Source organism: Astatotilapia calliptera, chromosome 3, assembly GCF_964374335.1.
Source record: "Astatotilapia calliptera chromosome 3, fAstCal68.1, whole genome shotgun sequence".
NCBI lineage: Eukaryota > Metazoa > Chordata > Actinopteri > Cichliformes > Cichlidae > Astatotilapia > Astatotilapia calliptera.
In genome coordinates this window covers 81,086,244-81,109,364 of record NC_137424.1, presented here as the reverse complement: position 1 = coordinate 81,109,364, position 23,121 = coordinate 81,086,244, and the positions used below count along the sequence as shown (strand labels likewise).

The 23,121-nt window shown below is 41.4% G+C and overlaps 1 protein-coding gene and 1 long non-coding RNA gene across 3 annotated transcripts; both read right to left on the bottom strand.

The window, feature by feature from the left end:
- Window positions 1-2,938: 2,938 nt before the first annotated feature.
- Window positions 2,939-15,841, bottom strand: LOC113009978 (uncharacterized). Of its 2 annotated transcripts, none has more exons than XM_026148712.2 (6): window positions 15,686-15,841; window positions 5,270-5,311; window positions 4,912-5,181; window positions 4,581-4,820; window positions 3,400-3,675; window positions 2,939-3,293 (listed from the first exon to the last, which is right to left on the bottom strand). In XM_026148712.2, exons 1-5 carry the CDS (start codon window positions 15,720-15,722, stop codon window positions 3,428-3,430), a joined length of 837 nt encoding a protein of 278 aa, XP_026004497.2. In that variant the 5' UTR covers window positions 15,723-15,841; the 3' UTR covers window positions 2,939-3,293; window positions 3,400-3,427. The 2 variants fall into 2 exon arrangements, with proteins under 2 accessions (XP_026004497.2, XP_080155567.1); XM_080299441.1 differs by having other exon boundaries at window positions 4,581-4,823; window positions 15,686-15,803.
- LOC145425960 (uncharacterized) lies at window positions 9,220-15,675 on the bottom strand. The gene is made up of 2 exons (XR_013906729.1): window positions 9,422-15,675; window positions 9,220-9,344 (listed from the first exon to the last, which is right to left on the bottom strand). It is a non-coding gene; the product is annotated as an uncharacterized LOC145425960 (long non-coding RNA).
- Window positions 15,842-23,121: the final 7,280 nt, after the last annotated feature.

The window sequence follows — 23,121 nt, the reverse complement described above, 5'->3', positions numbered from 1 at the left end:
AGAAACTATAACATTCGGATTGTCTACATTCAAAGGAACTACTTCCTCTTTCGCCTTTCATAGTCATGTGTGAAATACGGCTGTATAAATGTCTCGCAGCGCTTTGGCGTGCGCACTCACAACAATGGCTGAGCGTAATCGGAGTCATGTGCGGAAAATTGTCATGTGAGTCAGTGTATTTTACCTCCACAGACGTGGTTTGGGATACATGTGGGAAAAAGTGCTCCAAGAGTGAGGTGTTGTGGCCATACTAGGGAGACATTCAAAAGGGCTGTTGGGGGGTAAATACATTTTACAGTGTTTATTTATCGGATAAAATACGTTAAATGTCACCGTTTTCAATGGCCGACACGGAAACAGCGGGGGTGTCCAAATTCAGAGGCTGCTTCCACCTGAGGACCCGGCCTTCGTGGTCTAAAGAAAGCCAGGTAGTACGTCACGAGCTCCGTCAGTGGAGTGAAACTCTGCCGTCTGCTCCTTGCTCTCTAAAATATAACCGGGCACTGATGTAAACTCTCAACCGTCTCACTCTTCTGTTTAATCATTTCCTGTTTGACGTTTATTGAGCTGTGTGAAAACCCCGGAGTAACCCTCCTGAGGGATTAATAAAGTTTAATTTAATCTAATCTAATAACTTTAATCTCAGCCAAACCGATTTACTCACGAACAAATAAAACACTGAAAAAGCCAAACAATAACATTTTTAAGTTATCAAAGTGACTTATATATCATGTTTAACCCAAGTAGCGAAAGACCGCGGGGGTTTGAAGACGATGTGTCGGTCGGCTCAGATATTTGAAGTTTACACAGCTACATTCTCACCTGAAGACATGGTAAAAAAAAATTTTGCGACCCAGAAAGAGAAATAAGAGTAATATTAAAACTAAGTATCTGGAAACTGGAATTGGCTCGGCCACGCTATGAATTCTGCGATATGGTTTTTCAATTTTGTTGTCCGGGTGGAAAATCTGGAGAAATTCAGGAGAATGGTGACTCCGGGAGAATTTCAGGACTTCTGATTGGCCAACATTTCTACACTGTTAGGAGTATATCGCCACCTGTTGCTTTGGCCTGTGTACGTGTGGACGTAGCCTCAGTGACTCAAAAAACCCGATTCACTTTGGTGATTGACTCGTTCAAACTCGATTCAGGAAAAAGAATCAAATTTACCATCACTACCTTCCACAATAAAAGCTGCCCTTACAAATGAGTGATTGGAAGATATCTCATTGATGGTGAACGCTGCCCCCCTCCTGGCACCCAAGATTTTACCGCGTGTGAACCTCTTTATAAAAAAGAAAGTTTAAACCAAGCTTGATCATCTGTAGATGGAAGTGTGATGCTGTAAGATTTCACATTATTTCAATAAAAGAAGGATGGGGCTTTAGGTCACGTATATTACAGGCAACACTGATCATACTACAGTTATGTCCTGATCTACACAGAATCCAACCAATCACTGTTCATGAGTTTCAGCAATGGATCCATGATGATGGTGAACAGTGTGCACAGCAGAGATGCTCTCAGTCCTGTTTGATGTTCAGTGGACAGAAGACACGGGACCATTAGGATGGTGGATTTCCAGGTTCATGCAGACAGATGTGATCTGGTTATTAACGTCAGTGGAACAGAGATGAACGGCGTAAGGAGACAGATTCTTATGTTGCATACACACAACAGCTGGATCCAGTAAAGACGCAAAAGAAATACGCATCCACACCATGGAACTGGACTGTGAGTCCTTATATCACCCAAATATCTTAATAATAAAGCATCTAACAACATTGTAACTTTGTGTGATACAAATCCAAAGATCTAACATTTAGTAGAAAACATAAAAACAAGTGGTGGATGTTCAAAGAATACAAAATGCCTGTAAAAAAGAAAAAACACATCACTTAGAGATCTGATTAAATATCAAAGTAAAGAAGCTGGAGATATAAAAGCAGCATTGCAGTAAATTAAAGTCATGATTTAAGATTTCTCAGATCGTCATGACACCAATATAACATTATTGATATTGTGGTACAGAGTTATCACAGCACCTGTGGACAGTTATACATGTGTCCTGTAAACAGGAGAGGAACGGTTAGACGGGGAGGCGTGGCTTGTCACCATTATCTCCTCCTTCTCATACTTATGCAGTCTTTCGTTACTTGACAGTATTACAGCTGTGCACCAACTTTTCCCAAACACATCTCACATATTCTCTGTTATCAAACAGAGTTATCGCGTATCCCACTGTCACACCTGGACACTGCCAACAAAAGAGCAAACTGTGGTTTAACACTGACACCTACTGGTACAAAGATGGAATGGCAGCTGCAATGTCCCTGACTTCTAGTTTAAACGACTTAACTTAGGACATTTTAAAATGAAAAGATCAGTCAAAGTTAAAGAAAATGATTTTAGTGAGTATCATATTTACAATGTGTCTTTTGTTTTTTTATTTTATTCAGTCCTCCTCAGCGCCCAACTTCAACGCATCAAGAAGGTAATGTAGCGTAACTTAAAGGGAGACACACATGGCTAAACTCTTAGCTGCTGCATCATGTGGAAGCAAAAAAGGTGATCTGTAAGTGTGTGCAGTCCTTATATAATGTGTGCCAGATGAGTGCAATTGAGGGCAAACTAGAGCCTTTCAAAGGAGAGAAATGGAAACAATGTAAGTCTGGTGAGGTGAGGGAGAGTAAGGGGAAAAGGGGGCAGGAAGAAACAGGAACCTTTGTAACATTAACTTTAAAACATTTGGGGAGCTGAGGCAGTGTGGGCGTGGTCGGCGGCTGGATTAACATCCGTTTAACAGTCTTGATCACATATCATCCCACTGATGAGCAGGAACATCTTCTGTTTTTTCTACTGACTGCAACCCTGTCATGGTGCTGTGCTTGGAGACCAGCTGTTCTCCAGCAGTCTTGAACAAAGACTCGGACATTAATGTGTTTGTGGTGAGAAACTTTAATAGTTTATTATTACAGCGCAAAACCTGTGTAATACACACACAGTCACAGCTCTCGTGTCTGACAATACAAGTCATTGCAGAGCTGCAGGAAAACCTTTAAACGTCCCAAAATATTTTACTTAAAAGCATTTTTAAAAAAAACACAAAGTGCTGCATAATAAGACCAAACATGTAAAATCACAGGCCCACAGTAAAGATACAACAGCAAAGCTGACACACCCCCTGCTTTTATACTGGAGCTTCAGGAGGGGCCAATGATGTCACAGAACAGCAGCCAATCAGAGACAGCAGGATGAAGGTCCTCCATAAGGCAGAGTGCGTCCTCACTTTCCTGTTCAGAGACAAACATCAGTGATTTCAGCTCGAAGCTGGTGAACTTTGACCTTCCCTAACACACACATGTATGTGCTCTGTGACTCAGCCGACACACGTCTTACCTTTTAGCTTCCTCCAAAGGAGCAGAACTCAAACCAGAACCAGGAGAACCACAGAAACCAGACCTGACATGATGAAGGCTGTGAGAGGAGGGCCAGAGGATGGGGACCAGTACCACCCATCCTCCTCATCTTCCTTTTTTGGTTTATTGTTACCACGAGGGTTTTTTTTATTTGTGTCTTCAGGGTCTTTTTTACTGGTACTTTGGGGGCTTGATGTTCTAGAAGAGTGAGTGATTGGGGTAGAAGAAGGAGCTTTTACATTAGCAGGAGGAGGATCTGCAGGAACAATGACAAAGATGGTTCAGTCAGTTTATTATCTGGTCAGTTCATCAGTTCCAGTAGTCTGTGGAAGCTTCCTCACTGATAGACAGAGCTGTCTGAATTCTTGAAAGACTAAAGAAAGGATCTTCAGGTTACACTGAGGTTACACTGAGACTGTCTGTCATGAAAGTCTTTATTTATGGACTTTATCAGGCACAGGATGGAGAGGAGTGCAGTGACGGTCTGGGCGTACCCATCTTCTTCTCTCATATTCATCTCAAGACCGCAGACAGAAATCAGCATTATAGAATAAACGAGTTAGATCAGGATCAACTGCAGACGATTGGATCGAGGGATTCTGCCTATCCTGAGTCCTCTCCTGTACTGTCCTCACACACATGACTGCAAGCCTGCCTACAATACCAATGGACAGGTGTGTCAACTGTGGTGGGCCCGATCAGCAGAGGAGATGGTCTCATTCCAAACAGACTCCCTGCATCTTTCACAGCAGCAATGAGATGTGCTTTTCTCTGCGGTTAAACCTTAGTGACTCACATTTATATTTATATTAAATATTCTCCTCTTGAAAGAGAAACATGGGCCTGAAAAGAAACTAATGTTCACATCTGTCAGTCACAACCTGACACTGAGTCTCTTTAGTAAATCCAGCAGAGTTTTAAAGTCAAATAGAGGTTTTGTGCCACCACAGTGAAGATGGACTTCTTTGTTCCTTCTTTAATATTCCAACCTTTGTAATGATGGGATAATTTTCTCTGGCTGCTCTGTTTATGTGACCTGAATACATTAAGAGAACATGTATCGATAAAGTAAGATATAACCTACCACCTTTCATTGATCTCTATGACATTTCTACTAAAGTCCAGGAAAAGAGGTTGAATAAGAAAGATCATTGCACTGACCTCTGACTGTCAGCCTGAATTCAGGAGACTTCTTATCAACACCAGCTGAGCACGAGTAGAGACCTTCATCAGACTTCTGAACATTAATGAGAATCCACTTTCCTTCAGGATCAAATCCAATCCTTTCAACACTTTTATAAAAATCAGAGTTCCCCTGTTTACCGTCTTTGCTTTGACAGAGCAGAGTCACATTACTTCCTGTCCACACAGGAGATGAAGGGATGTCCAGGATCAGGGAACCTGCTTACCAACAGAGACACAAACAGAGTGATACAGAGACAGACTTCCACCAATACACAGAGTCATACAGACACAGCTGGAACATCTGTACCTGAAACAACGATGTTGACTTCATCACTACGCTGCCCAGATGAGCTTTCACAGAAGTAAGCTCCATCAGAGGCTTTGTCCAACATGAGTTGACAATGAGAATTTTTAAGAACAAATCCTGCAGCTGCTCCACACCTCTCAGTGCGTCCTCCTCTGGACCTCTTCACTGTCCATCCATCAACTGTTTTTCCATCATCATCATCACAAGTCAGAGCTGCTAGACCACTACCAGTGAAGAGCGTTGTTGAATTTGGACTTACACTCAGAGAGACTGAAGGGCAGACAGATACACAGACAGAGTAAATGTATTTGTGTTCTTGTTGGAGTCTCACTGATGGTTTTCACTTCCATCTACTCACCTGCAGAAACAGTCAGTGCAGAGAGATGCAGCACACACACACCTGCAACAGGAGGACAGAGGTCACTGAAGGTCAGAGAAAGTGTGAAGGTGTACTACGGGGTTGGCCAACTCAGGCCTCGAGGGCCGGTGTCCTGCAGGTTTTAGATGTGTCCTTGATCTAAAACAGCTGATTTAAATGGCTAAGTAACCTCCTCAAGATGTCTTGAAGTTCTCCAGAGGCCTGGTAATGAACTAATCATCTGATTCAGGTGTGTTGACCCAGGGTGAGATATCAAACCTGCAGGCTCTCGAGACCTGGAGACACTCCTGGTGTACGAGCTTCATTCTCTTATAGGGTGTGTAAAAAAAAAAAAATTGCATAAACCCTGCATGATTCATCAACAGTGATGGGCATTACCAAAGTACAGATACTTTGTTACTGTGCTTAAGTGGTAAAAGTGGGCGGGGCAGTAAGTCACACTACTTCAGCATCTAGCTAGCCCTGCTGAAGAGGAGTGAGCATAAAGGGAGTAACGGTTTATTATATGTCAGGTCATTTCAAATGCAGCGTTTCTATGAGCACAACAAACATCAGCAAACACACAAACTATTTGTGTGCAGTTTGTCTCACAGTGTGTTACAGTTAACGGTCCAGCTGCTGTATTTCAAAGAGAGGAAAGAAAGAGAGCTAACGTCACTCAGAGATGGAGAAAGATAAGAAGATAAGAAAGAAGCACATGAGAGGCCGTAGAGAGCTTAGATTTAAAGAGAAGGATCGCTTAGTGTGATGTCATGAACTGGAAATGTAAACAAGCCATGATTTTAATCACATATTGGACCTGTATGTGAAGATCTTTCATGTTGTCAAACAAAGTAAAGTATACTTAAATCCAGTGTTGGGAAGGTTACTCTTAAAATGTATTCCACTACAGATTAGAAAAATGCATGCCCCAAAAATGTATTTTGTAACGTATTCCATTACGTTACTCAATGTGAGTAATGTATTCTGAGTACTTTGGATTACTTTATATATTATCATGCGTTTTATAACTGCATGAATGTACTATTGCTGTGAGATATATTACTATTACTGAAGGCTACTCGCCATACCAATACAAAATAGATGTTTAAATCTTAATATACACGAGTAACAGTAGGTGGACATTAGGTAAGGCTGCACCTTTTGTAGCGATCTGGTATAGAAAACTATTCAGCGCATATATAAAACAGGTGCACGGCTTGAACCGTAGTAAAGGGACCTTGTAAGGTAAGTTGTGTTAGCGCTACTTCAGCATCTAGCTAGCCCTGCTGAAGAGGAGTGAGCATAAAGGGAGTAACGGTTTATTATATGTCAGGTCATTTCAAATGCAGCGTTTCTATGAGCACAACAAACATCAGCAAACACACAAACTATTTGTGTGCAGTTTGTCTCACAGTGTGTTACAGTTAACGGTCCAGCTGCTGTATTTCAAAGAGAGGAAAGAAAGAGAGCTAATGTCACTCAGAGATGGAGAAAGATAAGAAAGAAGCACAGGAGAGGACGTAGAGAGCTTAGATTTAAAGAGAAGGACTGCTTAGTGTGATGTCATAAACTGGAAGTATAAAGAAGTCAGGATTTGAATCATCTGAATGTAGGGCTTCTACGATTAGCTGACTAGTCACGATTACGTCGACTATCAAAATCGTCGACTAATTTAATAGTTGACACGTCGTTTGAAGCTTTGTAAGATCCCAAAAGCCGCAGGAATAAGTAGCAGGATTTAAGAGTGTAATAACAGATAGAAACAGAAGATGGCAGCACTGCATGTACAAGGATGCCAGCTACCGTTAAACCCCGGAGAAGAAGCTGTGTCCCAGTTGCCAACAATGGCGGCAGCTAGGTAGTTCTACTACTTTTATTATTCTTTCTGGGTCACAAAATAAATGTTTAACAGGCGAGAATGTAGCTGTGTAAACCTCAAATATCTGCTCAGTTTATCAAGACACCACATATCTGTGAAGGTTCTCAGTCATCCAGGTCATCGTAGTCAAAGGAGCTTGCAAAGAAAAGCGTCTGGACTTCTTTAAGTTACTTGAAGACGTTTCACCTCTCATCCGAGAAGCTTCTTCAGTTCTAAGGTCAAATGGTGGAGAGTCCCAGATATAAACCTAGTGGGAGTAACCCCCCACAGAGGGACAAAAGGACCCCCTGATGATCCTCTAATCGCCTGAGCCAAGGTGTGAAACTGGGTGTGGGTCCCAATCAGCCAGAGTTTCGGGTGCGTTCATTGTGAAAACTGGCCCCACCTTATCATGCGAATTCCTGAGATCAGATGGCCCAGGATGTGAGTGGGCGTTAAGGTGTCTGGGAAGGGATCTCAAAACTGGATTATAGATGGCAGAGAGTTGGTGTCGTAAACCCCCGCCTCTGTTCAAAGACGGTCGCTCACAGTGGACATAGATGCTTCTTTCACTCCTCTTTCAAACCATCTGTCCTCTCTGTCCAAAATGTGAACATTGGCATCCTCGAAAGAGTGTCCTTTATCCTTAAGATGCAGATGGACTGCTGAGTCTTGTCCTGTGGAGGTGGCTCTTCTATGTTGTGCCATGCGCTTGTGAAGTGGCTGTTTGGTCTCTCCAATGTAGAGGTCTGGGCATTCCTCGCTGCACTGTACAGCATACACCACATTGTTAAGTCTGTGTTTTGGCGTTTTGTCTTTCGGGTGAACCAGTTTTTGTCTGAGCGTGTTGCTGGGTCTGAAATGCACCGGGATGTCATGCTTGGAGAAAACTCTCCTGAGTTTTTCTGATACACCGGCTACATAGGGGATGACAATGTTGTTGCGTCTGTCCTTCTTATCCTCCCTAGCTGGTGTCTGGTCTTCTTTTCTGTGCCTCTTTGCTGACTTTAAGAACGCCCATTTAGGATAGCCGCACGTTTTGAGAGCTTCCTTTACATGTGTGTGTTCCTTCTTTTTCCTTCAGGCTTAGAGGGAACATGTTCTGCCCGGTGGTGTAGGGTCCTAATTACTCCAAGTTTGTGTTCCAGAGGGTGATGGGAGTCAAAGAGGAGGTACTGGTCCGTGTGTGTGGGCTTCCGGTAAACTTCGATGTCGAGGTTGCCGTTCTCTTCAATGTGCACAGCGCAGTCCAGGAAAGGCAAACAGTTGTCCTTTGTGTCTTCCTTGGTGAACTTGATGTTCACCAGGGAAGACACCACATATTTTCAAAAGCGCTCCGATGTTTTCGGAGACGTCTGTTAAACACTAGCTCGATAGCTAGCCGGGGGCTAGGCTCACTAGAGCCGTGAGAGCACCGGACTCCCGGCAAATCATTTTCAAACCCACCGCTGTCTTTCCCTACTCAGGTTAAACATGATGCATAAGTCACTTAGATAACTTAAAACATTTTTTTCAGTATTTTATTTGTTCCTGAGTAAATCGGTTTGGCTGAGATTAAAGTTGTAGTTTTTACACAGCTGAATAAATGTCAAGCAGACAGCTGATTATCAGAAGTATGAGATGCTCGAGAATCCATCCATCCATTCGCTTCCGCTTATCCTTTTCAGGGTCGCTGGAGCCTATCCCAGCTGTCATAGGGCGAGAGGCGGGGTACACCCTGGACAGGTCGCCAGTCTGTCACAGGGCCAACACAGGGACAGACAACCATTCACACTCACATTCACACCTAGTGACAATTTGGATTATCCAATTAGCCTATTCCCACAAGCTGCATGTCTTTGGATGGTGGGAGGAAGCCGGAGTACCCGAAGGGAACCCACGCAAACACGGGGAGAACATGCAAACTCCACACAGAAAGAATGATGTTGGAATTGAACTCAGGACCTTCTTGCTGTGCGGCAACAGTGCTAACCACCGTGCCACCGTGCTGCCATGCTCGAGAATGTCCTGTTATATTTTAGTGTCATGAACCGAAGTTCTGCGCACAAGCTGGACCCAGAAGCAGAGCCAACACACACAGGAGTATGAGAAAATAAACTTTATTTTAACTGAAGGTGTCCCGGGAGGGTAGAAGGAAAACACACGTGAAACTAGAGAAACCAAGGGACCGGGAGATGAGTCACGCAGGAACGCCGAAAACAGGACTGTGGGAGGCTGCAACAGAAAAAGGAAAAGAATTATTGGGGTGCGGGGAAATAGCAGCATACGTGGGGGAAGAGTATGAGTCTTACGGTGACAGCGGGGCTGTGGGAGCCGGAGGGAGGGGTGAGTGTCCGCGGGGCAGCTCAAGGAAAGTCGAGGTGGCGAGTACTGAAGGCGATCCAAATTCCAGACGGGCAGGTGGACAGGCAGGTGGCTCAAAAAAACACGGCGAGTTGTTATCTGAGTGCACAGGAATTAGCGCTAGTTCGGACAGATGAGTTTTCACAATCGCTTTCCCGTAGGTGTACGTTACCGCTGTGAGACGACTACGGACTGGCGTGGAGCAGCAGGCTGGGCTGGATCAAATAGTCCACCTGATGATCGCCTGGGATGGGGTGCAGGTGTGGAGTTAACAGCCACGGCCGGGCCGCAGACCATGACATTTAGATAGCAAGGAGCAGACGGCCCACTTTATTAAACTTCACCGAAACAATCTGCAAATTTAATTTCAAGTCAATAAACTGTCATGCACGAACAGTTATTAAAAGTCCGTCTAGTGGCGATCTGCAGTCGTATTTCATCCAGTTTGTAACGGATTGAACGGGCATTGGAGAGGAATATGGTTGGGAGTGGTGGTTTAAACGGACTAGTCTTTAGCCGTGCCCACAAGCCTCCCCGCCTGCCCCTCTTCTGCCTCTGCTCGCAACGTCTCCTCCTGCGGCTTGCTGTTGCGGGTAGCCCCGGGGGTTGCTTAACGAACTCCGGGGGGGATGAGATACTCGGATGTTAGTTGAAGATCTCCACGGCTTAGTTGTAGTAGATCGTCTCTGTTGTATTGAAGTAACCCCAGACTGTGTGAAATAATACCCAGTACCACCAAAAGTGCAAAAATGTAGGAGCTCCGGGCCGCTGCGTCTGTGCGCGCCGCCATCTTGGGTTGTACGGAAGCTCCGGGTTGTACGGAAGCTCCAAACGCAATTTCATTGTTTTCTGACAATGACAATAAATACTTAAATCTAAATCTAATCTAAATCTAAAACTGTCATCTTGTCTTTATTTTTAGATAGCACATATCTTAATCACTTAAAGCTCTAAGCTAATGATAGTTATATTAGAGCAGATGCGTGCTGGTGCACGTTGTACGTCCAATGGATGCATGATATGATTAGTCTAACTAATCTTCCGATTTGTGACTAGTCGACTATCAAAATAATCGTTTGTGGCAGCCCTATCTGTATGTGATGTACTTTCATAATGTGAAATGTCTTGCAAAACAAAGTAAGGTATGCTTATTTCATGTTCTTCCATTAGTACATGAAAATCCTGGGTAGTTTTGTGCAGGATAAACAGGTTAGCTTGCAGCACTGTGGTGAATTATTTAGACTGTCTTGAGCCAGTGAGGGTCGGAGGTCACTGAACAAACTGCTCTCTATCATGCACGACCATCACAGTCCTCACTGCTGAGGCAGCAGAGCTTCCTCATCCCTCAGACTGATTCAACCCGGCTGCCATGAAGAACATGAAATTCTTCCTATGTCAGTCTGACCTTTACTGCTTTTAATTAATTTGATTTTTACATTAGTTTTTTATTATTATTTTAGCTCTGTTATTTGTAGACTGATGCTGGTGTAACAGAAATATTTCATTTGTGGGATCAATAAAGTATCTTTCTATCCATCTGCAGTGACTGTGGTGTTCATGAGCGTCACTAAGGTAAATGTATTAGATAAGGGTCTTAGCATAAATACTTTTTCAGTTGGATACATAAGAATGAGCCAGTTTCACTGTGAAAATTAAGTCTGAAGATAACAATATTATTACTATTCCCACAGCCATCTACCAGGATATTCTCTGTCATTGATGCAGTGCTGAGCGGGCCTGGCTAGCTGAACCTGCTTGCTTGTTTGCCTAGCGCTGTTGGGTCATGTGACAGGAAAACATCAAAGTACAAGAGGGGAGAAAAGGGAACCGGCCCGGGCTGTGACACTTGAAAGAAGCAGCAGCCAGGCTGCCTCTGATGAAACCTCATCAGTGCATACAGGAGAGAAACAGAAACTGAAGCACCAATCTCATTACACTTGTACTGATCCATATAAATCAATGTTAACGATACTTGGATTGATCTGCCCACCACTACATCTGCTGATCTTCTAGTGATCTTAGGGTTGCCCCAGATGCCAAACCTCACTTTAGCACTTTGGCTGTTCACATTTTTCTGATTGGTTGTGCACGCAAAGTCAAAATCAAAGATTATATATAACAGATTCAAGCTGATTATAATGAGAATTTGGATGGAATAACATCTAATTCAATTCAATTTTATTTATATAGCGCCAAATCACAACAAAAGTCGCCTCAAGGCGCTTCATAGATACAGAGAAAAACCCAACAATCATATGACCCCCTATGAGCAAGCACTTTGGCGACAGTGGGAAGGAAAAACTCCCTTTTAACAGGAAGAAACCTCCGGCAGAACCAGGCTCAGGGAGGGGCGGGGCCATCTGCTGCGACCGGTTGGGGTGAGAGAAGGAAGACAGGATAAAGACATGCTGTGGAAGAGAGACAGAGGTTAATAACAGATATGATTCAATGCAGAGAGGTCTATTAATACATAGTGAGTGAGAAAGGTGACTGGAAAGGAAAAACTCAATGCATCATGGGAATCCTCCGGCAGCCTACGTCTATTGCAGCATAACTAAGGGAGGATTCAGGGTCACCTGGTCCAGCCCTAACTATATGCTTTAGCAAAAAGGAAAGTTTGAAGCCTAAACTTAAAAGTAGAGATAGTGTCTGTCTCCTGAATCCAAACTGGAAGCTGGTTCCACAGAAGAGGGGCCTGAAAACTGAAGGCTCTGCCTCCCATTCTACTTTTAAATACTCTAGGAACAACAAGTAGGCCTGCAGAGCGAGAGTGAAGTGCTCTAATAGAGTGATATGGTACTACAAGGTCATTAAGATAAGATGGGGCCTGATTATTTAACCCTTTAAAACCGGTCAGAGCGGGCACGCTCCGTTTTGCGTAACTATTTTTAAATCCCGGTAGCACTGCAACCACGTGAGCTAGCACAATAATTTTTTTTGCATATGAAAGGAGTTGTACTTACATTTTATGCCATCAGCTTGTCCTTGGTCACAGTTTCCTTCCACATATAGCTTTGCAAAAACTGCATAAAAAGCACTTGAAGGAAAAAAAACATAATATTCCAGAAACACGCTTTGCCGATCCGATCAGCTGTTTGTAACACTTCCTAGTCCATCAGCACGAACTATCGCATGTCCGCCATTACCTGCCCGAAACCGGAAGTGACGTCATTTTCGCGGAAATGTAGTTTTTTACCATCAAGGCCTCATGAGCCTATACTGGTGTTTTTAAAAGTTATGTTTGACTTTATGACTTTCTGTGTTGTTTCTGGGATGCTTAGGACTCATATTGCACTGCTGGAAATAGTTTATTTTGATGCACATGCTGTTTTTTTTTTTTTGCAAATTTGCACTATAATATTTATTTTCGTTTTTCCTGCAGTGTATAGAAATTGGTGTATTTCAAAAATAAAACCATGAAGACACTCAAAATAAATTTCCTGTGGTGGGAAACTATTTTGTGCAACTTTTTTGTATTTACAGTTTTGAGGGATAAGCCTCTTAAATTTCTCTAACTACAAATATATGTTAAAAAAAGCAAAAACGATTTTCAATTTTTTTGTAGTTTATTGCACTTTTTTGCAATTTATGTAATTACTATGCACTTAATGCAGACATATTATTAAAATTTAGGCTGTAATGGTTGTATTGATGTATAGCAACTTGAAATGCTCCCAAAAATGGCTCCACAGCAGGTAAAAATATAATATAAGCTCTGGCAGACTTGGTTCTATGGTAGGGTTAAGATTTCCTTTCCAAGTAATATTCAGGGTGGTATCGACGATACTGATCCGATACGATACTTTGTACAAAAACGTATTTTATTTATTGTATCTCAAATTATAGCGTCATAATGATTACAGGACATCAGATTACTTGTTCTTATCACTTAATAATGCAGAGTTCATCATATAGAAATAAAAAAACTGAAGTTGTGCTATTTGAACACGTTGCCTGCCTGCAGCACTAAAGGACTCCGTGAGAGACGTCTGTCTCGCCCTAGCAGCACCTGTCCCTGTCCTCCTCTTCAGTTCGCCTCAACATACGCTCGTCATATTCTGTGATATGATTTACTCTGAGGTGTTTGACAAGGTTAGTGATGTTGCAGCAATACCTCACTTTTTTGCCACATGGATTGCAAACCACGTGTCAGCTGTTTGTGGAGGTAAAATAAGTCCGCACATAAGTCCAATTACACTCAGCCATTGTTGTGAGTGCGCGCGCCAAGGGGCTGCAACATGTTTATACAGCCGTATTTCGCACATGACTATGAAAGGCGGAAGAGGAAGTAGTTCCTTCAAATGTAGACAATCCAATGTTATAGTTTCTTTCCACTGTGTTCCTGTTAATGATAAACTACAAATTTACTCAAAATTACTAAAATATTGATATTTTAATGTGAGAATCGATTCTAGAACATAAATGATTGGTATCGGAGGAATCGATATTTCAGGATCGATCTGCACATCACTACCAAAAAAAACAAAAAACGAAATGTACGCTGCCTTTCGGTCTGGTTACTACCCTTTATGTCAGAACCGGTGCAATAATGGCACCGGATACCGGTACCCATCTCTAGTAATAAAGTAACTAATTACTTTTGAAAAAAATAATCTGTAAAGACTGCCAAGAGAAGTCCTGCCATTAATTAATGCTCCAATCTTAAATATGATCAACCTATCTCTAATGATCGGCTATGTACCACAGGCCTTCAAGCTGGCTGTAGTTAAACCTTTACTCAAAAAGCATCTCTAGACCCAGCAGTCTTAGCTAATTATAGGCCAATCTCCAACCTTCCTTTCATATCAAACATCCTTGAAAGAGTAGTTGTCAAACAGCTAACAGATCATCTGCAGAGGAATGGCTTATTTGAAGAGTTTCAGTCAGGTTTCATCACAGCACAGAAACATTGAAGGTTACAAATGATCTTATCTGATAGTGGACTCATGTCAGTGTTTTGAACGGGTTATAAAACAACAGTGTAAGAACAGTTTCATGGTGTAAGATGCCAGTTTTGACAAGTACAGACTAGTGTAACGGTCTCATCCTTCTCTTTCTCTTTCTGTGTCCTTTTCATTAGAAACTGTCAATCCCACCCCCGCATCACCCTGACTCGTATCATGAACAGGCTTGTGTCCACATGAACGTGCAGACTTTCCCCTTTGAAAAACAAAACAAAACAATTTTTTTTAAATATAAAATACACCAAAACGATCTCCAGCACCGTCAGATGGAGGTGCTGGTCAATGAAGCCTCTAAACAGTAAGTCAAAAATAGAAATAAATAGAAATAAAGGCACACAGCTCTGATGCATAAAGACTTGTGAGCACAGAAGCAGGGTTTATGAAAACCTTCTCTCAGGAAGAAGTTTTTCCAAACAATACTGAAGTTAATGCACACACACTGTGATCCAGCTCAGTTCATTTCCTTTCACACATGTGCCTCACAATCGTTACAAAATAACCAGAAGTATATAGTTATTTGTCCCTACCCCCTCAAGTTTGACCTCTCATTCATTTAATTTTCTTTTAGTCTTAAATTAAACAAACAACATATGAAGCAAAAGTAAGTTTTTCATATGAAAAAGACAGAATGTGTAAATCTGCAGATTCACAAGTTATGAAAACAAACAAACAAACAGAAAAGAACTACAACACCATTTACAGCAACATCACCGTGCTGGGTTAACCCTGTTTTTGTCATTCTTATAATTATTTGAAATAAGTTTTTTATATTTTATTTTCAACTGGTTTATGTTTTCATTTCTTTTATTTCTTCTGTTAGATTTTTAAAGTTGTTCTAGCACTTTGTATTTAAATTCCATTTCCCTCTTAAGTTATACCCACCTTCTCTTTCTATGAACAATTTACAGATTTCTTTTAGAAGCAATTTATTTCTTACTTCATACATTATTTGCGCTGTTTTAAGCTTCACCAAGTCTTGGAATTTAATAGCTTGCATTTTGACAAAGAGTGCATTTGTATGGTCCCTGTACCCCACATTATTTATTAATCTAATGGCCCTTTTCTGTATTATAGTTATTGTTTGTGTGTTATTTTTGCATGTGTTTGCACAGCAAGCAGACAGAAGCTGAACACATACTGAACATACTGACACACTGCAAACATCTCTGTGTGTAAAGGAGACACACACACTGAAAAAGCTGCTCCTTCAGTGTGTGTGCTGGATCAGAGGTTGGAAATTCTTCTTACCGTGCAGCAGGATCACAGACAGCAGCCTCATTTTCATCCTCACAGTCCCGTTTAGAGCTCCTCACTGCCTCCGACCTCACCCTCCTCTCAGGAGACTCTCAACAGGAAGCTGTACCACTCTGACAGGAGGCACCGCCACAATAAAAGCTGTCCTAGACAAACACCTGTGCCAGTCGCGTCCTGATCATGTGTTTCAGACACGTACAAGTTAACCAGTATCCAGCATCAGGCTCAGACAGCACAGGCCTCCCAGCCACAGCCAACACTGGATTAGTCTTCAAGTTTTCTTTCTTTTGTTGTAATACTGTATTCACCTTACAATATGGCGCAATATAAATGTAGCCTGGAGTGAAAATGACTGGACAAATTTACAGTGATGTGATCAAAATCATCCAACATGAGCCGTGATTAAATTTTACTGGAAGAAAGTGAAGAGAGAAACAAAGAGCTTTGATTGGACAGTGAGTCGGAACTCAAACTGGGAGAGGTCAGCATCAGCAGTGGTGGTTAATTTCAAAAAGTAATTAGTTATTGTTAGGTTTTGTATTGTTGATTGTCATTTATGCTTAGAAATATCTACTCATATATGCTTAGAGTTGTATAATTAGTTGTAGATTGGTAGAGGTTTGATCCTTAATAGTCTGCAAACTTTGTGTGCACACCTACATCCTGGGAGCATGGGAGAGGTCGTACCTTGTCTTATTGTTTTATGGCAGGATAAACGTGGCTGTATCTGTTTTAGGCTAAGTGCCTTTGGTTTAGATGAACTGCTGGACTTCCAGACCAGCAGGTTTAGGGAAGTCTTTATGGGGTCAAAGGTACTCTTTGTGTGTATGTAGACGTCATATGTTAATGAACCTATGCATATTCATGTAACCTCAATAAAAGAGCAGTGTTACGGGGGAGCGGACGAGAGCAACTGGGGTCAAGCGAAGGAACGGCGTTTGTCCGGTTCTCTCCCGTGCACGAGAAACATGAAGAACTTTGCCTACTTCGTGTCTTGCTTTGCTGTGTAATTATATTGTCTTCAACGTTCCAGCGAATAGGTTCAAGCTACAAACCTATCAGTTATACTTACTAGTTAATTCTTTAATAAAGTAACTGAGTTACAATATTTTAAAAGTAACTAAATATTAGGTAAAGTAACTATTGCGTTACTTAGAAAACAGTGTGCTACCTGCTGAGGTCCAGGGTACAATCAGCTGTTTTTGACTGCTTTTGATGTTTCCTCCACATTTCACCTTTAAAAACGATTTACTTTGCCTTGTTTGGTATCATTCTTTTCAGCACAACCTCACATGTCTGAATTTACTGTTATTTTTTTCATTTTGACATACTGTATTAACACAATTGATCTAAAATCAGATAAAGAAAACAAACTCTCAGTAGAAAAAAGTTTAATTTTTTTACTGTAACAACCACAAACATGTTTAACGAATCATTTTCAGAACTTGAAATAAAAAATCTAAATTGTACATTTTAAAAACCTGTGCACAAGTTTTGCAAATAGCAAATCCATTTGCAGCTATTTACATAAAAATGCAGCTTTTCTGATAATGATTTACTATTTACAGACCAATCAGGTGTTCTGCATCAAATAAGCTCCACACAAATTATTTGTGCGACTTCAAAAAATGATTTCTATCCACTATAAGACAAAGAAGAACATGACAAGCTTCATCCTGTAACGAAAGCTGCTGTGTGCAGCCATGCACACTCACAGAAACTGGGCTTAAACTCAAAATGCAGCTTGATTTGCTGACCGCGATAAGAGCCGCTACAAAACATTACAAAACTTAACTGATGGCAGAAAACTGGGTCCAGATTAAGGAAAGTAAAGCTAAGAACATGTCTTTATCAACACTACCTTTCATTAATGCAAAGTCGGTCAAAAACCCAACAATAGAAAGTACTCTCAAGGTGTGGACAACAATTATCTGTTTCAAAGACCGCACCAGTGAGAGGCAATCGGAAGAATTCCAGCCTTCTGTGGGAGTCAGTGGCTTTAGTAGGTGGGACAATGCAGGCCTTTGGAACTTAAAATCAGATGAGAAAATATGAAATTATTCACATACTTTTTGGGATTGTCCATCAATCCAATGATTCACGATAAGAATCAAAGAAGAAACAGACAAGTTATGTCTCCACTAAATCCAATCAGATCTCTTTTAGGAGTTATACCTAGAGAGACGTATAGTCCAGTCAAAAACTATATTCTAATGATACTCCTATTGATAGCTAATAGAACAATAGGAAGAGAGTGATAGCAAGCTTGCAACTGAAACTGGATATCTGCCAACAGAGGTGGAGCTGTGTGACCAGATACCCCAGTTACTGGACCACAATCCTGGAACTGTCATGGTCCTGGGCCATGTGGGCCCAGTATTCTTAGTTCCTTGTATTTTTGTATTTCGTTCCTTATTTAGGCCATGTTTCCTGAGTTGTCCTGTTGTGTTGTTCCCTAAGTGTTTTCCCTTCGTGACTCTTACCCCCTGTGTGCCCCTCTGTGTATTTATGAGCCCTCGTCTCTCTTTGTGTTTTATTCTATGTTTTCCCCAGCCCGTTATGTCTGTGTTCTCCCCGTGCTCTCTCTCCTCCTGTCTGAACCTCTGTACTTCCTGTTTTACTTTTCCCGTCTCCCGTTAGTGTTGCGTTCACTCCTGCCGTGTCTTGTTATGATTATCAGTGTCACCTGTGTTCCCCGTGTGTTCCCACTTCCCTCGTTAACCCTCTGTGTATTTATGTCTGCGTCTCCCTCAGTTCTGTGTCGCGTTCTCCCTCATGCTGCGTGGATTTCCCTGTGTCTCTCTGCGAGTGTTAGTTATTGTTCCCAGTTTAAGTTTTGTATTTCTTGTAATCTGCCTTCCAGCAATAAGGCTGTGATTTTGAGTTTATCCCCTGAGTCCGTGAGTTTGCATTTTGAGTCCTCATCCTGCCTGCCACACAGCGATCATGACAGGAACGCTGCATTAACCTTGTAAAGACTGTTATCAGCTACACAGCAAAATCGCTAGTGTGAAATTAACACTGTGAGTGTTAAATTTAACACTAGAAAAGTGTCTATATGTGTCCACTCTTTTGAGTGTTAAATTAACACTTTTCAAAGTGTTATATTTTTAACAATGAGCTAGTGTTATTTTGACACTGCACAGAGTTAAAGATTAACACTGAGTAACACTGACCAGTGTCAAAAATATTCTACACTGGTGTTAAGTGTTAAAAATTAACACCGAATAGTGTTGGTGGTACTTTACACTAGCCCTGGTGTTTAAAAATTCAACTCTGAATAGTGTTAATTTTCTAATACTAACACTAGTGTCAGTCAAATCATTAATACCACCAGATTACAATAAACTCCCATTAATCTCTGATATCTCTACTGCTACAATTAACCCCTAACATCTACCCATTACAAGACATTAACGTTCCAAAATACTTTGTATTCAGATAGACCACAAGTAAACAAGTTATACAAAATTACAGTATGGGACAATGTACATTTTGTCATCAGTGCCATTTGAAAATTGCCTATCATGAGGTCTATAGTACACCAGATCATCTACAGAGATCAGTGCAAAGACATCTAATCCATCCTCATTAACAAATGCATTTAAGTGGTCATTGAAATATACTGTTGAGACCTTACAAGTTAGAAGATAAGCATTGCAATCTCTAACAATTATATTGACAATCTTATTGAACAAAGGCATCTCACTTGATACTTGAGCAAAAACAGAGCTGCACATGTTCAGTATTTGCCTTTTTCCAACTGGAACCTGTGTAGTTATTGTCATGGGATGAGCCACATTTACAGGCTGTGAAACAGAGGTTCCATCGTTAGGTACAGGCTCAAAATTATTGATGACCTCAGAGTGAACACAGTCTCCATGTGCTCGGAATAAGTGCCGCTTGTAACCAGAGTACGTGCGAAAGATAAATGAACATCCAGGCTCTCCACAGGTCAAACGTAAAAACCTTCCTGGGTACAAACCATGCTGGAACTTCTTCAAATGTCTGAATAACACTGAGCAACTTGTGTGGTGTATCTTGCAAATGTAACAGGTGAACATTTCCAGTCAAAGTGCTGAATAGTGGATATTTTTAAACTGTACAGTGAAGACTTCCTCTTGTTTCCCTGACTGTCCTTCAAAGCTGCCAACATCAATGCCATACACGGTGGTCTGGATGAATGTGTAGAAGTTGTCCAATGCCTCATCAAAGGACACGGCAAATAAAAAATGTGCCTTGAAAAGTTTTGCCTTGTCAAAAAAACTGCATCTCCCATCTGTGTCACACAGGACAATGTAGAAACTCTGGATGATGTTCTTTCTTTCTCCAACACACAGGACGAATGGCTGAGTGGGGCCAGCCTTAGGAAAAGCCTCCGTGCTACCTCCCACCTGAGGGAGAGAAAGAAACCAAGTGATTGACATTAAACAAAATTGATAATCTGATGTTGAGGCTTTGCTGCTGGAAATTATGACAATATTAAAATGTTTCACTCCGCGCGCACAATTATTTTTGTTTCAATGTGTACATTTAGTTTTAATAGAAACAATGACATGTCAGTCCTGCAACACCAAGCCTGTCTGCGATAGATACATCTGCTGCAGGTTGGATCACCTTGCCATCTTAAAATATCAGCCCTTGATATTTTGCATCTGTTCTCATCAAAAGAGAAATATACAAATCTAAAAAGCACACATACCTTGATGAATTTCATTAGGTGGTGAGCAGCATCTGATGTGCTAATCTTTGAAGACGTCCTTCCCTTAGATGTTGGAGTAACAAGTGAAGCAGCAAAAGATGGCAGCCGCCTCGCAGTCCCAAACTACAGAATAGGAATTAAGATCATCACAATTACTGTCATTTAAAGGACCCCAGCAGCCATTTTTTCCACGTTATGTAATACCATGATGACGTCTTAGACACCTGATAATTTTTCAACTACCAAACCAGCGCTTTGGTATAAAAATCCATTTCTAGAGACTTAAAATCTTCTGGCCACCAAGTGAAGTAGATATCGAGTCATAACAATAGTAAGATTATGTAACTTTTTTGTGTTCAAACTACATTAAATGTCATTTCAGGTTTAACATGTTTGTAAGCTTATTTTCATACCATACAGAAATGAACAGAAACCCAATGTGATTTAGAAAATGGACAGCTGTATTCCAATTTGTAGTAAAGGTTTACCAGTATGGTCCAGTGATATATTGTGTTGTGGGAATTAAGCAAATGCTGTAAAGGCATGCAAAATCTACCATTTCCAACTTACACTTACCAGCCTCGTCAGAGTAACGCTGTGCAGAAATGAGCAGCTCATCCAATTCTGTACTCTGAGACAGATTTTTGCAATCTTTGATGATCCTTGGCTTGAAGAATGTTGGCCACTTTGCAAGGAACTTTGCAGACACTTCCTGCCCAACAAACAGTATTGTGAAGTCTTGGTCAATCTTAAACACAAAGTGTAACAACAGAAACAACACTTTAACAAGAAAACAAACAAAGGAACCACAAAGCAGTCATTAAATCATTTTATGCCTTACCAAGCCAGGTGTATCCAGAAACCTTGGGAAAAGGTCCAGGACAGCAGAAGCTGTGGCAGGTTCTTGAACCACTTTTTGCCTATGTTGAAATGTCACCTTCATATTGTCTTTGACATGTTTCATGTCAGTTGAGTGCCTCTTCCTTGCATTTATCACCTCACAACGGCCTCACATTTGAACACAAGTTGCGAAGAGTCTTGGGGCTGTCTTGAAAAGCTGACTTTGATTACTTCATCTCTTCTCAGGAACCAGCATATCACCACCTTCCAAGAGTAAAATAAGGTCCAGCATATAACACCATTTCTTTGCAAAATATCTAGCATGTCTAGTCCCTTTAGACTGAGCCTAACCCTTGTATAGTGTTCGGGTCTGTGAGACCCGTTTTCAGTTTTCCTCAAAAGAAAAATTAAACAATTAATTATTTTTTCAACCTGAAATTCACTGGCTTTGGCTTATTTTCTGTGAAGAACATAAATCCAAACTAATTTTCAATGACCTCATACTGTACCTCCCCCCACGCATTTACATTACATGCAAGGTGTTCGGGTCCACTGGACCCAGGTCCAATAAAAGTGTTGAAAGTGCAGGTCCTGTGTTCCCACACTCTGTCTTCCTTTCTGGTGCTGCTGATAGTGTTTTCTTCCCCTCCTGCTCCGCACAAAGTTGCCACATTGTTGAAAATTCAACTATCAACACCGTCTGCTCTTACATCTCACACATTTTACCCTCTTTCTTGAGGGATCCAAATTTTATTTTCTCATACCCTGTCCCACCTGCAAATTAGGGGCATAATGCTGTAAATAAGACTTTGCCAGTGTGGTTCTTTATCACAACTGATCAAGATGGCAAAAGATTATCTGCTGCGAGGGCCGTCCAATTGATTTTGGAAGAGAGAGGAGCTTCGGATGATGATGTTGACAAAGAGGTTTCAGAATATTTCACATTTCTGAAAATTCAGAGTCTGACAGTGACTTTGAAGAAGAGGATGAGGTTGAGCACCATTTAGTAACAAAACGAAGACGAGTACCCCATCTGCAGCCAGCTCTAGGACCAGAACAAGCCCACCAGACAGCAAGTGAAGAAATATGGATGTCAATAACTGGTGAAATTGGTCTTCTTACCCAAGAAATGAGCCACCCTGCAGAGCTGTTACTGTGATAAGCCAGGGCCAACACGGCTGACGGTTACTCATGTGCAGGACATCAAGTCTTCATTTGAGTTTTTCATCCCAGATTCCATCCAGAAAATTATTCTGGATTGCAGTAATCTAGAAGGAAGGTGTGTTTTTGGAGAGAGGTGGAAGGAGATGGACCAAATTCATCTAAGAACCCCAAAGGCCTACTTTGGGGTTCTTATCCTTGCAGGAGTTTTCAGGTCCAAAGGGGAATCCACAGAATCCCTGTGGGATGCAGAAACCGGCAAGAACCTTTCCGTGCATCAATGTCTCTGGAAAACTTCCACAAAATTTCCAGGATTATCCGTTTTGATAACGGACACTACAGACCAGCTCGACGGCAGTGAGACAAGCTAGATGCCATCAGGACAGTGTGGGATAAGTGGGTGCACCTCCTCCCTCTGTTTTACATCCCTGGGCCTAATGTCACCATTGATGAGCAGCTGATCCCATTTAGTTATGAAACATATTGCTTCACGTGTAAATGTGTTGTGTCTTTCCACTCACTCCACTTGATTACAACTGATTTATTTTTTTATAACATTTTATAAAAAAAACAACAAAAAAAAAAAAACGAGAAGCACATTAATTCATAAATGTGATCTAACAAAGGTAAAGGGAAAAAATTAACCATGTTTGCTGTTCATATGGCTTGTAATTGGGATGAAGTAAACATCTGTTGAGTAATTTAACATAAAATTGTTTAATAGTGT

What these genes read in the sequence shown, in the direction of transcription:
- LOC113009978 (XM_080299441.1), bottom strand. Translation starts at nt 15,722, where the DNA reads ATGAAAATGAGGCTGCTGTCTGTGATCCTGCTGCACG. An exon ending in GTCTGTGATCCTGCTGCACG is followed by an intron (nt 5,312 to 15,685) that starts GTAAGAAGAATT and finishes CTCCTGTTGCAG; the next exon opens with GTGTGTGTGTGCTGCATCTC. An exon ending in AGTCAACATCGTTGTTTCAG is followed by an intron (nt 4,824 to 4,911) that starts GTACAGATGTTC and finishes TCTGTTGGTAAG; the next exon opens with CAGGTTCCCTGATCCTGGAC.